Consider the following 15,893-nt stretch of genomic DNA (forward strand, 5'->3'; position numbering starts at 1 on the left):
ATGGGCTAGAACTAATAAAATGCACTTCAACAAAGACAAATTTAAAGTTCTGTATTTAGGTAGGAAAAATCAAATGCATAATTATAGGATGGGGGAGACTTGTTTGAGCAGTAGTGTGGGTGAAAAGAATCTTGGGGTCTTAGTAGACCAAACACTGAACATGAGTCAGCAGTGTGATGCTGTAACTAAAAAGGCAAATGCAGTCTTGGGCTGCATCAACAGAAGCATAGTGTCCAGATCACGCAAAGTGATGGTATCGCTTTACTCTGCTCTGGTTAGACCTCAACTAGAATTTCCGTCTAGACATTAGGAAGAATTTTCTAACAGAGCGGTTCCTCAGTGGAACAGGCTTCCTTGGGAGGTGGTAAGCTCTCCTTCCCTGGAGGTTTTTAAGAAGAGGTTAGATGGCCATCTGTCAGCAATGCTGATTCTGTGACCTTAGGCAGATGATGAGAGGGAGGGCATCTTGGCCATCTTCTGGTCACTAGGGGTGTGGAGGAGGGAAGTAGTTGTGAATTTCCTGCATTGTGCAGGGGGTTGGACTTGATGGTCCCTTCCAACTCTATGATTCTATGATTCTATGCACAGGAGGCTGTCCCTGGAAGTGGTAATCAGAAAAGCTTGTGTCTGCGTGTGTACAGAATGTCACCTGGGGGACTTTGGATCGCAGCCATTGTTTCTACATATGCTTCGTGGAAAAGAGGAACAGGCATAACCATATCAGCACTGAAGAAACAGTGAATATCTGGAAAACTTGGGCTACTGACTAGTGTGTGGTTTTGATTTGTTCTTACACAAGTTGCTGCAAGAGTCTGTGTGCAGTTTGGGTGAACCAGATTTAGATCCCTGAAGATGAAACTGGAGAGAGTTGTCAGCATGGGGAAATAAGGAGGTTATTTTCCAACATGTCTTGCGCTCCTGGGCTTGGTCAGGTATGGAAAAAAAAAAGATAAGAGACTTGGCTAGATGGGATACAGTTGGGTGGGGCAATAAATGATTGGATGTTTCCAAAAGGAATTTCCCACCCCCTCACTTCCAATTGCTATGAATTATGACTTCACCAGCATCTATCAATCTTGCCAATTGCAGCTTTCTCTGGATAAAGATGAAACACCTGCAGTTTTAGTGATTTTCCACCTCCAACTGCCTGAGAAAGTAATTAAAAAGCCAGCTGGGTGGCTCACAAATTAGTCCAATTGTTGTCATGTGGTAAATTTATGGTAAAATGTCTTTATTAAAACCCCTGCTTCTGGGATAGGGCAGTTTCACTATGGGCATCTGTAGTTAAATTTCATTCCCTGTTCTCAAATTCATGGAGGGGAAGGAATAGAGAGAAAGGCACTTCCTCAGATATCCCAGATGCAGCTAAATGAAGTGTGGAAGCCGGCTACACTTTTTGTTTACTGGGCAGGTATGAAGCAGCCTTAAACTGAGTCCAAGACCATCTGGCCACGACTCTTAAGTCTCAAGTAGTGTTGTGTATATTGATATACCTGAACCGAAAATAAACCCGAAATTAGCCGTTTTGCCAATATTTGGGTTTTGGGTCAACCAAATACCAAAACCTGGGAATCTGCCCGAAGTCGAATAGGTGATTCCCGTATAAGCCGAATAGATATTTCGCTTTTTTGGGTTTTGGCTATTCGCCTTTGCTTAGATGTACAGCTCAGTGCTTTCTCCCATTTTTCTATTTTTGACTGGTTTTGTTAGGGCCTCATAGTTGGGGCTCACCCAGTCCAGTCTGGAGGGATATACCCTCCAACTAAAAAACAGCCACTTCTACAGCTACTTATTGGGCTTTTGAAGAAGACTCCTCACCCACGTGGATGAGCAATCTCCTTCACAAGAGCTGCCTTGGTCGAGACTTTGGCTGGCTGTTGTATCACCCCTCCTGAAAACCTGCTCTCAAACTGAAGGTCCCCCAAGTAGAGGGTTCGTTTCCCTGCACCATGACCATCTCTTGCAATAAGATTTTTGATGACTTTAATAAAGGACTGTTCACAGGATGTCATTTGCCACCAAATGTTTTCTGTGCCTTATTTTTCTTGCATTTAAGCCATTTTCCTCACTTTGGAAGCTAATTTGCATGGACATCATGCTATGTGCCCCAGACATGAAGGGAGCCCCCAGATTTTGAGGCACCAGCCTGCCAAACGGCACTTTCCGCCAGCCCTTGGCAATGCTGGACTTTTGAACCGGAAAACCGATGGCTAGCTTGGCTCGCAAATGCCTGGAGGATAGGGGTGACCCCTTTGCGGGCCCATAAAATTGGACCCCTGTCCCAAAGTTCACCAAACTTTGGTGTCTGTTTAAGAAGAGCCCCTTGCAGCTACACTGCAAATTTGGTGACTGTACCTCCAAAAATTCCCCCACAGGAGCTTCGAAAAAATCCCCATAGACTATAACGGACCCATTTTTTTAGGTAAACCCGGAAACAAAGCCGAAATATCCCTTTGTATAGGTATTCAGCTTATTCTGGGTTAACCGGAAAAAGCGGGCCCAGTAAACCTGAAGCCGAAATTTACCGAATTTTTTTTGCACGACCCTAGTATCAAGCAACAGAGAGATCTTCCTCAGCGCCACCTACAGGAGATGCTAGGGGCTCTGTGTATGCAAAGCAGGTGACCTAGTACTGAGCCTCTTCCCCAGGAGATCTTTTTCAAGATGACCACCTTTCCCCGCAGTTCTTGTTAGAGCTTAATAGAGAGAAGGTAAGGCCAATAGTTAGACAAAGGAACTCTGATATAGAGAGACAATCAGAGCTTTTGAGTTCCCCGGTCTATTGGGCTCCAGTTAGAAATAGACTCACCCTAGCACCGGCAGATTACTTGTCTTTTATAGAGTCAAACAAGCAAAGAGGAGCCCTAACCCTGGCGAGAGGCTCGGTGCTACCGTCAGCGATTATAGATGGAAAATTTAGGAAGTTAGCAAAATCAGAGTGGGGATGCCCTTGTAAGACAGGAGAAATAGAGAATGTAGGTCATGTTTTATTCAGATGTGTCTTTTATAAGGAAATGCGCCAGAAATTGATTTCCCCACTTATTAATTCAACAGATTTTAGCTCAGACGTGGAGAAACTGAAATACCTCTTGTGGGAAGATCGTAATAGATTGTTACAGGTAGCTAAATTCTGTTCTGTAGCAATTAAAATTCGTTCAGAAAAGGTGGGTAGAGTCAATAATTTTAAATCCTAAATTATTACAAATTTTTGCCTTTTTTTAGGGATAGAATATTTTATCTGGGTTTTTTGTAATTGCTTATTTTCTATTTATAGTGTTTTTAATGTATGTTTGTTCTCTTTTGCTGGCAATTGCTGTATTAATAAATTGACTGACTGAGATGATCTCCTACGGTCTTTAGAGAGGCTAGGAATTGAACTCAGGACCTTGTGCTTGCCCAGTAGGACTTTTGAGCAGCTGCAAACAATGTAAGTGGTCTCCAATTTTTTTTAAATTGAAAAGATACAAAGGACGACAGCAGACCTTGTACTATGTAGAAGAGGGAATTTCAACCAGTGCCTTGGGTCATTGAGCACTTGGCAGGTCCTAATCCACTGCTGGAATGTTGTGTCAAACTTGGTAAGTCTTAACATGCCCAGGCCTACCCTAAAAGAAGAGTACAATGAACCCTGATGACTCAGTTTTGCATCAGAGTCCAGAGACAATTATAAATATTACAGTAGTATTTGAGAAAGGCCAACTGCCCCAGTGATAAGTGGCACTCACAAGGAACCTGGATGGTGCATTTATGAATAGTAATAAGCATATGATAAAGCAACAAGTGGGTCAGGTTCAGGTGTATACTTTAGGTGGCACAAGCACCTAAAGCCAGGGCTGTGTAGTGTCTGGAGTGACAGACTAGGATCTGGGAGACTCAGGTTAAAATCCCCATTCTGCCATAGAAATTTGCTGGGTGACTTCAGGCCGGTCACACACTAAATGGGAGAGGGGAGAATGATGTCAGAGAAGAGAAGCAGGGTATGAATATCTAAACATAATAAGTTTCAGAGGGTAGCTGTGTTGGTCTGTAATAGAACAGCCAGATTCGATTCCAGTATCACCTTAGAGACCAACAAGATTTTTGGGGTGTAAGCTTTCAAGAGTCAAAGCTCTCTTCTTCCTCCTTCCCTCATTCTGTTCCTCTTCTTCGTCAGATGCCTGAAAAAGGGAGCTTCGACTCTTGAAAACTTATACCCCAAAATATTGCTAGTCTCTAAGGTGTCACTGGACTCACCTCTAGCTAAATAAAATAAGTATTTAAATAAACATTCTTCCATGCACTGCTGTTCTGAGGTGTACTGCCTCTGAACATGGATATTCCCTTTGGTCACCATGACTAACAGCCATAGACCAGTCCTCCATGGACTTGTCTAATCCCCTTTTAAAGTCATCTATGCTTGTAACTATCACTACACACACTGGCAGCAAATTCCACAATTTAATTACTTGTTGAACAAAGTAAAGAATCTGTGGCCTTTCCATTGCATTTGGTACCCCAAGTTCTAGTGTTATGGGAGAGGAAGAAAAACTCCATCCTCTTTCTCCACACCATGCATAATTTTATAAACTTCTGTCATGTCCCCCCTTAGTGGTCTTTTTTTCTAGATTGCAAAGTCTCAGACTCTTTAGCCTTTCCTCATAGGAAAGGTTGATTCAAGTTTCCTTGACAGTCACCTGTACTGGTCAGCTGGTATGTGATTCATCCAGATTATCACCAGAGCTGCTTCTACAATTAGGTAGTTCAATGGCTTCTCTTCTATGAGAATGCCATGATATCTCAAAAGGTAACAGCTCTGATAGTAGAAAAAGTTGTTATCTGTTTCCTCCTGTGCTGTTTCATTCTTTCGGAGCATTTTTCACATATCAAGCATTTATATAGTTCTTTGTTTTTATTCAATTAAACACACATAATGAAAACCAATAACAAGTTACAAAACCTTTAGCAACAAATTCCACAAGGAAAGAACCACCACCAAAAAGGCTCTGTTTTCTACCTTCTAAGACTCAGAAATGTGGGGCGTTTAAATCAGAGTTCTGTCTGTCAACCAAATATTATGAGAAATTTATACAGGAATTTCCATTTATATTCTTTGATGTAGTGAGGTTTGTTCTCTAACTGAAGTCCTTTCCACACTCAAAGCATGATTACGGTTTTTCTCCTGTGTGGATTCTCCTATGTGTACGTCTTGATTGATCACAAAAGCTCTTGAGTCAGTATGAACAACTGTATGGCCTCTCCCCGGTGTGAATCCTCTGATGTGAAGTAAGTCTAGTGCTCCGACTGAAACTCTTCCCACACTCCAAGCATTTATATGGTTTCTCTCCTGTGTGGGTTCTTTTATGTGAGGTAAGGTCTGCACTTTGATTGAAGTGCTTTCCACATTCTGAACATTGATATGGTTTCTCTCCTGTATGGATCCTGTGATGTCGAACAAGACTAGACTGAGTACTAAAGCTCATACCACAGTGAGAACAGCCATATGGTTTTTCACCGGTGTGGATTCTCTTATGTTTAATAAGAGTGGATTGATCGCGAAAACTGTTGCTACAGTCTGAGCAGTTGTACGGTCTTTCCCCAGTGTGGGTTCTTTGATGTGATGTAAGGCTAGTGCTCTGATTGAAGCTCTTTCCACACTCCAGGCATTTGTATGGTCTCTCCCCTGTGTGAATTCTTGTGTGAGAATTAAGGCTTGTGCTGCGGTTGAAACTTTTCCCACACTCCAAGCATGTGTATAGTTTCTCCCCTTTGAGGAGCATTTGGCACTCATTAAGACTTCTGCTCCAACTTAAGCTCTCTGTGTGGCTTCTCCAATGAACACTAAGATATTTGTTCTCTCTCTTTTCCATTTCTCTTTTTTGTTCAATAGGGATTTCACAGAAATCTCCATCCTGACAAAGGATGGATTTATCAATCTTTTCTATGTAGTTTCCCTCTTTCCTCTTTGGTCCATCTAGCTCCCCAAAGTTCTCTTTCAGCTTCTCAGACTTGCGTTCTTCTGATGATAGCCCTAAGGGTTCTATCTGACTTTCATTTTCCAATCTATCATCTCCTAGAATAAAAACAACAACAAAAATCAGTAAGAACTTGAAAGATAAACAATGACTCACATTAATGCCTCCCTTTCTCTGAACTGCTTCCCACCCTGCCACCTCCATAGCAAGTAACTGATCACACTTTTTCCTTGGCCAGCCATCTAGCCAGCTGTGGAGCCTCTTTTCTCTCTCTTAGCCAGCATGGTGTAGTGGTTAGGAGCAAGGGACTCTAATCTGGAGAATCGGGTTTGATTTCCACTCCTCTGCATGAACTGCAGACTCTAATCTGGTGAACCGGTTTAATTCTCCACATGAAGTCTGCTGGGTGACCTTGGCCTAGTCACATTTCTCTCCCCACCATCTTCACAAGGTGTCTGTTGTGGAGAGATGAAGGGAAGGCAATTGTATGCTGGTTTGACACTCCTTAAAGGTAGAGAAAATCAGGGTATAAAAACCAACTTTCTGCTTCTTGCATTAGAATTTCAATTTAAATGTTAACAGACTTGAGGCCAAACTAACACATAATGCTAAGAAAGACTGTTTAGATTCCCACGTTTAATACAGCTGCCAAAAATGGTATATGGGTGTGGGTTACTTTTGATCAGGGAAACATCAAGGTGAGGGGAAAATTAATTAAGCCACCTCTTTTCAAGGACCCAGTTCTAATCCATATCACTTGCAACCAAATTACATGTCTGGGGATCTGAACTTGGATCCTTTGTTACCCAGAAATGTTAGGTTACCCAATTCCAAAGACTGATATCACTCATGACTCACTGCTTGTTCTGGGTTTGGAGGAAGCTTTAGGTTAAAATAAAAAAAAAGTGGTAGAACCAGTTGTTACAGGACTCGGGGTTTGTCTTTCACTTAACACCTGGCTAGGAGATATATAAGCTTAAATGCCCCAGGATACAGCTGAACTAATAATGGGTGTTGGTTCTTATCCATCTGGTTGGTGTTTAAAGTGCTACTGGACCTAAATATATCTGTAACTTATCTATCTGATCTGTTACACAGAAAGCAATTCCAGGAACCATCTGAAGCAGAGGTCCTCTCTTGGTGAGATACCTGTTCAGGATCCTTTGATGAAGTGAAGAAGTGTATTTGGGGCAGATTTTTAGCCAATTTTTTTTAAAAATAAACATTACTTTGAAGCGATTGGAATAGTGAAGCTGTGGCCAAAATACAAGGAATCTGCTTAGATTGTAAACTGCCATGGGTGTCTAGTATTCCAAGTGGCTCCCAATACAGTCTCAACAAGCCACTAAAACATCAAGACAAGTACCACTATTTCATCAAGCCCATTGGCAGGGCACAAATTTTGCACATAGGTTTTTGCACTTAATCCTTCTGGCTAAAGGGAGCTCAGAGAACAGGGGAGGGGCCATGGCTCAATGGCAGAACATCTGCTTTGCATGCATGAGGTCTCAGGTTCAATCCCCAGCATCTTCAGCTAAAAGGATCTTGTAGTAGGCTACGTGAAAGACTTCTGTCTGAGATCCTGGAGAGCTGCTGCCAGTCATGTAGACAATACTTTGATAGAGTAATGATATGACTCAGTAGAAGATAGCTTTGTGAGTTCAAGACCTTCCTGTACATTATCTTGCATAAACCTGACAAAAACCCTATCAAGTAGACCAGTGTTATTATCCTTTTGTTACATTAGTCTGAAGTGCCACAAGACTTTTTGTGGTTTTGGGTAGCAACAGATTAGAATGCCTGTCCCCTTTGAAAAGTGACATCTTCATTGCACAACTCCTGTATCGCAAGACGGGGAAAACCTGAGCACTAAACATCTGTAAGCAAGCAATAGGGATTGGAGAGTTCCCAATAACTGCTTGCCCCAAATACACTTCTTCACTTCATCAAAGGATCCCGAACAGGCATCTCTCTAAGAGAAGCCCTCTGCTTCAGATGGTTGCTGGAATTGCTTTCTGTGTAACAGATCAGATAGATAAGATAAAGATATTTTCCACACATACTTTTCCTCCTCTGCAAGTTCCCTGAGGAATTCCTGAGTGCTGACTGAAGCTTTCCCCGTAAACACCGTAGGTATTTTGTTTCTTACCAGTGTCAATTCCTATCTGAACTGTGGTTTCACTGAAGGTCTTTTGACTTCTCTCACAAGGAACAGGATCATCTGCTTCCTCCAATGGGTGGGTTTTCTGCCAACATTCTGGGCCCGGCAAGATGTTCTTCAGTTCAGAATACTGGAAAACGTTATCTTCTGTTTTATACGTTGATATCACACATGGTCTCCCTGGTTCTGAAACTTCTGGCACATATTTCTCTCCATTAGCTATGGATACCTGGACTTCGGCTCCTGGATAAATGAGAGAACCCCAAAATAACTTATCACCTGAACTTGAAAACAGAGATTAAAGGCAATACAGAACAGAACATGGTTCTCCTCAAAAAACTTGGGGGAATGGAGTTAAGTGATGGAAGAAATCAAAGGGCACTGAGAAATGTTGACAATATACATCACAATCATGATAAATCAACCTTGAGCAAAACAAGACACAGGTTTCAGACTCAAATTAACACCCTACATAAGGTAAAATATTATATAAAATGAACTAAAGACTGCCTATCTGTTTCTTGCAAGTCAGCCCCAATTTTGACATCACAGAATGTTCTCAAACATTCTAATCATGACAGACCACATTTGCCCCTGTAGCTGGAATACTTTAACAAAATCAAACAAATCCTAAAAGAAACACATTCTAGAATCTTCCACAGCAGGGGCGTAGAGAAAAGTGACCATGGGTCCACCCGTGAGACCTCTGAGCAATTTTCAATAAACCACAGGGAACTAACTGGTTGTAGGGATTTTTTGTCAAAAATGTTGGACTTACTGGAGTCAAGGTACATTTCTCAGATCACTTAACTCACGTGAGATACACTTTAGCTGATAGCAGATCAGGAGTATCTTCATGCTTTAGAAATTTAACACACTGATAGCCCACAGGGTTAACAGTGAAACAACCACAAAAATCCAGTCTACCCCTGCTTTACAGGGCCTCTCAAATAGGGTGTGCAACAACAACAACAACAACAAAACCAGTACTTTTTGAACTTGGATTTATTGGAGCTGAAAAATATCGGTATTCCCAGTTACCCGGCTCCAAATACCAGTATGGTATAAAGAAAGCCACAGCCTTCAGTTTGCAAGGCTGTTAACGATATGACATTTTGGAGGACATTGATTAATCGGGTCACCATGAGTCGGAAGTGACTTGACAGGACTTGACTACACTCACACATTTGGATCCGGGGTTTTTGGGGTTTCTGATATTTTTTGGCTCTATTATTCCCTATGGAGGATCTTTCCAGGGGAATAGGAGGTGTATTTAAAGGTATTGGAGCTGCTGGTGCCTATACTTTAAATAATCCCCAAATTGCAAGTCAGTTCGACCAAGGGGTCCAATCCTCCTTTGTTTCCTATGGAGGAACTCCTCCCTCGAGAATCTCCCTCCATAGGAAGGCTATTGCAAGCTATTTCTAAGCCCAACCCATTAAAAACCCAAGATTCGGAAACTATTTAAAACATGAGAATCTTTACCTATGTAAAAATCTCATAGTAAAACAGGAGAATCCACAAAAACCCTTGAACAGGACATAAACCAACTCCAGCAAAGAAAAAACTAAAAAAAAAAAAACACCTTGAAACTGACAGAATTTTACCTAAAACAGCCTGGCAAGCCAATACCAAGCCCCAGGAGACACAGAAACATGGGGGGGGGGGAGAGAAGAGAGGAAAAAAACTGTCCTGGGAGCCTACAAACACTGGCTCCTGATATTCCCAGTTAATCCTGAATATTTCTGGGTTTTTCGGGACTCATTTTCTAGTATCGCGAAAAATCCTGGATACATTTGGGAGACCCGATTTTATAAAAAAAACCTGATAAGGTATTTTTGGATATGTATTTGGCTCAGTTATATCCGAGTGCACATCACTAAATATTTCTATGATGTGCTCTCCCCCACCCTTTCCTTTATTACTTATAAACCAAATACTCCAGAAAGGCAGCCATGTCATTTTGCTGCAGCAGAACAACAAACTGTTTTGTGGCACCTAAAAGAATAACACATTTAAGGTGGCATAAGCTTTTGTGAGCTAGAGCCCACTTCATCAGACACATGAAGAGTCACATTCAGGTGGCAGGGATATCTACACACACAAACGAATGCTACAAACAAAAGAAGGGCGGAAAGGGGGAGTTATTAAACCAAAATTCCAGTTATCCCATTTCCAAATATATAGGTGCGCTGCATTATACAGCAGAGTATAGAGGAAAACAAGATCTAGTCAAAAGAATAAATGATCCAGAGTGGGTGTGAACCACTCCCAAACCTTGATGAACCAATAAAGTAGGATGAACCTGATTAGTGTATATAAACCTGTAAGGAGGGATGGTAATGTTCTCCAGTGTTTATTGAGTCCAAGTCTGACAAGTGTCAGATCTGCATAGGAATTCAACCCCAGCAACCTCTCTAGACATTCCAAGCACAGAGCAGCCTCTGAGTTCCACAGGGGGAAGAGAATGAGCCACAGATGAGGCTAGCCCAGGAAGACACTTTGGAGCCCCCCAAACTCAGGCGCAAGGCATTCCTCCTTACCCAACAGGTCGGCACACCTGTCATCTTCCTGCTTTGTTTCAATGTATGGCCGCCACTGTTCAGTGTCAGAAATAGTCCCGCCTTCTTCACAAAAACTCGCAGCTTCCTCTGAAAATGCCACCTGCAATAGCACAAGGGATCTCTTTCAGAGTAGCAGGATAAGGCCAGAAGGAGTGCTGGATATAAAGGCCTCATTCTGTTCCCCATAATGTATTTCGCTGTCCCATGAATGCAAGGGAGAAATGGGAACCAAGGAGCCAGTGCAGCTGGTGATGCACCGGTTGAATATGTGCAGTCCATGGCGTTCCTGTTAGGACCCGTGCAGCTGCATTCTGGACCAGTTGAAGTTTCCGGAGCAATCTCAAGGGTAGCCCTACATAGAGCAAATTAAAGTAGTCTAGAGGTGACTGTTCCATGGATCACTGTGGCTAGGTCGGTACAAGACAGATAAGGGACCAATAACTAACCAGGGCCAAACCTGCTTAGCATCCAAGTTCTGACGAGATCAGGCCACTCAGAGCTATTCAGGCTGCTAATATCATCCCTGAAGTAGCCAGACTTGCATGCAACTGACTCAGGAGCAGAAAGGATTGGAAGGCCAGATCTACAAAACTGCAATAGCATCTTTGTCCTGGGACAGGCAACTGAAGGTGAACTCTCTGAACAGGTGCATGCATGGCATCTCCTTTTGAACATCTGGCACCCCTGAAGGCAAAGTATATTATAAAAAAGACAGGGAGTTTACCCACTGATGCTTTCAAAACCATAACAACATAGCTTACCTAAACATTCTAGCTTCCATAATCCTTTGATCAAGGCAGCACAGAGGATCCACCATGTTATTACCTTTCCCATCACACATTACCTTCATCAAAAATCATCAATAAAAATACAGGGCAGACCAACAGCTATAAAAAATTCCCCATTGCTCAACAGAAACGTGCAGAAAACCAATAACAACAGTTCTGTCCACTCCAGAATGATTAAGTGACAAACCTTGCTGACAGATAGAGAGGACTGTTCAGAGAAAACGGAAGGAAAGCCCTAAGCTTACATGAAGGATCAATAAGAGGTGATCCTTCAGGTATGTGGATCCCAGGTAGTAAAGGTTATCAACTCCAGACCACAAAGGGAACCTAGATGTAGCATACAGTGGATATATTTTAATAAACTCACCATCACACAGATGTTTTGTGTGAAATACATTATTAGGGATGTTGATTTAAAATACTTTTAACCTACCATTTGGTCAAATATTTAATTTATTATTTCTATGCTGCTTTTTTATCCAAATAAGGTCCCCAAGGCAGCAAACATCAAACATCAAAACATTTTGACAATAAAAACATTTAAATAAAGTACATATGCAATACTTCAATAAAAACCCATAAATAGACAAAAAACCAGGGAGGTCAATAACAGTTATTGTGGGGAGGCTATGCCAAACAGAACAAAAAAGTCTTCACCCACTGGCAAAGGACCACAACAGAGGAAGACCAAGGAATCTTCCTGGGGAGGAAGTTCTAAAGTTTTGGTGCAACAACCGAGAAGGCCCTTCCTCAGGATGCCACCCGCCTAGCCTCAAATGGTAGGGGCACCCGAAGCAAGACCTCCGAAGATGACTGGAGTGGACAGGTTGGTTCATATGGGAGCAAACAGTCCTTAAGGTATGCTGGTCCCAAACCAAATTGGGAGCCAGTGTAGACGGAAAAGACTGGAGTGATAGTCCCTATGACCCAATTCAGTCAACATTCTGGTTGCAGCATTCTATATCAATTGTAGCTTCCGGACAGTCTTCAAGGACAGCTCCACACACAGCACGTTGCACTAACCTAATCTAGATGTTACCAGGGCATGCCCCACAGTGTCAAGATCTTTTCTGTCCAGGAAGGGCTGCAGCTAGTTCATCAGGTGAAGCTGCTGCAAGGCACCCCTGGCAACTGCTGCCACCTGTTTATCCAACAGGAGGCCCCGGGCCCAGGAACATCCCCAAACTATGGACCTGGTCCTTTAGACCAGTGGTTCTCAACATGGGGCCATATGGCCCCCCAGGGGCCCCCAGGATATTCCAAGGGGGCCACAGGTGAAAATTGCGTAAATGGGGGGCCACGGCACGAGACTAGGGGGCCACAGAGGGAACTGAGAAGTGAAGAAAACCGAAGTGACCGAGAAAACAGAAAAAAGAAAACAGAGAAGTGAAAAAAAAAGAAAACAGTGGTAGAGGCTTTGTTCTCCCTTGTATGCCAACAATGTTGTTTATTAGAGTGTTGTATTCCCTTTTTGTGGGGTATTTTTTGTAAAGTTCAGTTTTCCAATAAGAACTGCATGTGTGTGTTTTGTGTGGCTGTTTATGCTTCTTTGTTCCTTGGCTTTTTACAAACAAAACATTTAAATAGCTACTTTTCTACCGGAAGGGGGGCCAGGGTCAGAAAAAGGTTGAGAACCACTGCTTTAGACTCACAAAGCACTTTAAACAACAGCATAAATATGTAATGAATGCCAAACATTAAAAAAAGTTAACTCAAAAGAGTCCAACCAGCAGAAACACAGAACAAAGCAGTCTGAACCCCTGAATGGAAAGACAACACTACAACTGCAATGATCAGCTGCAGCTGAAATTCAAAGGGAACAGCTTAAACTGGTGGTTCTCAAACCTTCTAAAATGACACCCTCTTCAAAATGTATTTTGCAAGAGTAACTCTGCTCTGCTTTCCCCTTCCCTAACATATAATTGCAGTTAGATTTGAAGCCAGTAGCACCTTAGAGACCAACAAGAGTTTCACTCTCACACAAGTTAACTTTGAACATTTCATTTTGCAAGTACACTACTTATAAAATATTTCATGGCTATTCACGCATGATGTCGAGGCAATCCCCCATTTGCCCTCAAGCCTCTTCCAGCTGACCCCTGTTCTATTCCCACCTCCCTCCTGGCCTCACTGCCCACCTGGGAGAGAGTCACACCCCCACAGTCTGGAACCCTGGCTTGAACCAACCTTCCCCAAAGGGTCGAAACAAGAGATACTAAGAAGACACTGTCTTGTGCAATCAGAGCAGGGCTTCTCCGGGTGACCTAAGATACAGGTAGGCAAGAATTTACCTGAGAGGAAGTCCTGCTTGTTATGAGATAATGAATCTCTTAATTTATACTGTGTGTTTGGTACAAAGTAATACTAATAAATATCCGAGGCACACTTACCTGAGAGTATGCCCTATTGCACGCATTAGGGCTTACATCTGAGTAAAAATGACAACAACCATCATCCATGGCTGAGAGCAGCTTGCCTATAAGACCACCCAACAAATTTTGTGTCCGAGTTGAGATTTGTAATGTGCTATTTTTGTATAAATCTGATGCTTATGATACTGCAGCTTTTAACAATAACTTTAAAGCTGCATAGCCTACCCCATGCCATCTGTCCCATGCCCTTCATGTTTATTTTTAAAACATGTTTCAGTTTGTAAGAGATGAATGTTCTACAGTGGGTAGATTCTTTTAAAAGTGGGTTTTTGTTTTCCAAAGAAGTGTTCTCCTTGTTGGAACATGTTAAGCCTTGATATGTCATTCTTTGGTTCAGGGATCCTTTCTGTGGTATACCACCAAAAACTGTATCTCACCTGCTTGCCCTGGGTTTCAACCTTTTTGTGCTTCAGCAGGTAATCCTCAGCCAGGGCCACAGCCTGGGAACAGGTCTCTGGGGTGCTTTTGCTGACCCAGCTCTGGATCTCCAGTGGCAGGATGGCGAGGAACTGCTCCAGGATCAGCAACTCCATGATCTGTTCCTTTGAGTGCCTCTCAATTTTCAGCCACCGATGGCAACATTCCTGGAGGCGACTGTAGGCCCATCTCGGCCCCTCGGCCTCCTGGTAGCAGAAATGCCTGAAGTGTTGACGTTGATTTTCCCTGCTGATGGCATCGCTTTGCAAGATGGCTGCCTTCACTTTCCCATAGTCCTCTCTTTCTTGGGCCTCCAGCCTGGTAAAAGCCTGTTCTGCTTCTCCACTGAGGGCTGGCAGGAGTCTGGCCACCCACTCTTCCTTGGGCCACTGGCAGGCTTCAGCTACTTGCTCAAAGGAGACTAGAAAGGCTTTAGAATCATCCCATGGTGTGGTTTCCCTTGGCACTTGTAGGATTTGCCAACCTGAGCATGGAGACTCTACACTCTTCAGGAACTTCTGCCATTGGGCTTCCCACTGCTGAAGAGAACCCTCACTTGGTTCCTGTTTAATTTGTTCTTGTACCATTTGCAGGAATTCCCCAAAACTCTCAGTCGGAAGGAAATGGCCTTTTCCTGTTCCTTCAGACCCCGTCCCTAGTATAGGCCTTGTGGTTTCTTGGTCTTCTCTTTTCATCCTTGGGAAATCTTTTGACACCGTAGCAAAACTCTAGAATTGTATTGTTCTAGACTGGCACAGTGTGGGGATTTCTCTCCTTAAGAAAGGGATGGAAACTGGAATGAGAGCAAATGAACACAAGTGAGCAGTCGACTTCTGATCTGACTGATGTATGGGAGAAACTTACGTAAAAGCACAAGTATACAAAATTAAGCAACAAGCAGCCATCATGGCAACCAAAGGCAGAATACCCCCCACACCCTCCTCCTACACTTTAGCAGTGCATCCATCTCTTCCAGCAGCATTGAACACCACTAAAATTCCCTGCTCCCATTGTGCTTGGTTTTGTATGGTACTTGGAAATGAGTGAATAAAACAGCTTGCAATATTAGACATGCAATACAGAGACAGGGTAGGTGAAGCACAGCAGGACTGAGAAATGAGAATAGAGACTAGAAAGGTAGTAGCCAAACCGTAAAAAATCTTTGCATGTTTATGTGAAACAGTTAAGAAAAAGGCAGAGGGAGAATCACATCAAAAACTGGACCTGGGAAACAAGAAAAACAAAGTTCTTCTCATGCAGGCTCTTCCTAAAGCCAGCTGATCCCCCGCCACACTCCTCTCATCCAAATTCCTAACAAAACATCTTGGGAATGCTTCAAGCCCCTGCAGGGTCGTGGATCTCTCTCTGCTGATGGAGATCTGCCAAGGCAGCTCTCCAAGAGCCTCAGTTTTTGGCCATGCAAAACCACACACGCTTCTCTCCCTTTCTTGCCTCTGAGGCAGGGTGTCTGTGAGTGTGAGCCTGTGAGTGAGAGGCGTGTTTCTCCCTACCACCCTGATGTGGTAAAATGGTTCGTAGAGGAGAAGGAGACCCAAGACCGTTGTTTGCAAGAAAAGTTA

General features: G+C 43.0%; 1 protein-coding gene across 1 annotated transcript; it reads right to left on the reverse strand.

Moving 5' to 3' along the window:
- Positions 1–10,033: 10,033 nt before the first annotated feature.
- LOC130480783 (zinc finger and SCAN domain-containing protein 9-like) lies at positions 10,034–14,900 on the reverse strand. The gene is made up of 3 exons (XM_056853405.1): positions 14,274–14,900; positions 10,656–10,776; positions 10,034–10,110 (listed from the first exon to the last, which is right to left on the reverse strand). The coding sequence occupies exons 1-3, from the start codon at positions 14,898–14,900 to the stop codon at positions 10,034–10,036; spliced, it is 825 nt and encodes a 274-aa protein (XP_056709383.1).
- Positions 14,901–15,893: the final 993 nt, after the last annotated feature.

This window comes from Euleptes europaea, chromosome 7 (genome assembly GCF_029931775.1).
Source record: "Euleptes europaea isolate rEulEur1 chromosome 7, rEulEur1.hap1, whole genome shotgun sequence".
In the NCBI taxonomy this organism is placed as follows: domain Eukaryota; kingdom Metazoa; phylum Chordata; class Lepidosauria; order Squamata; family Sphaerodactylidae; genus Euleptes; species Euleptes europaea.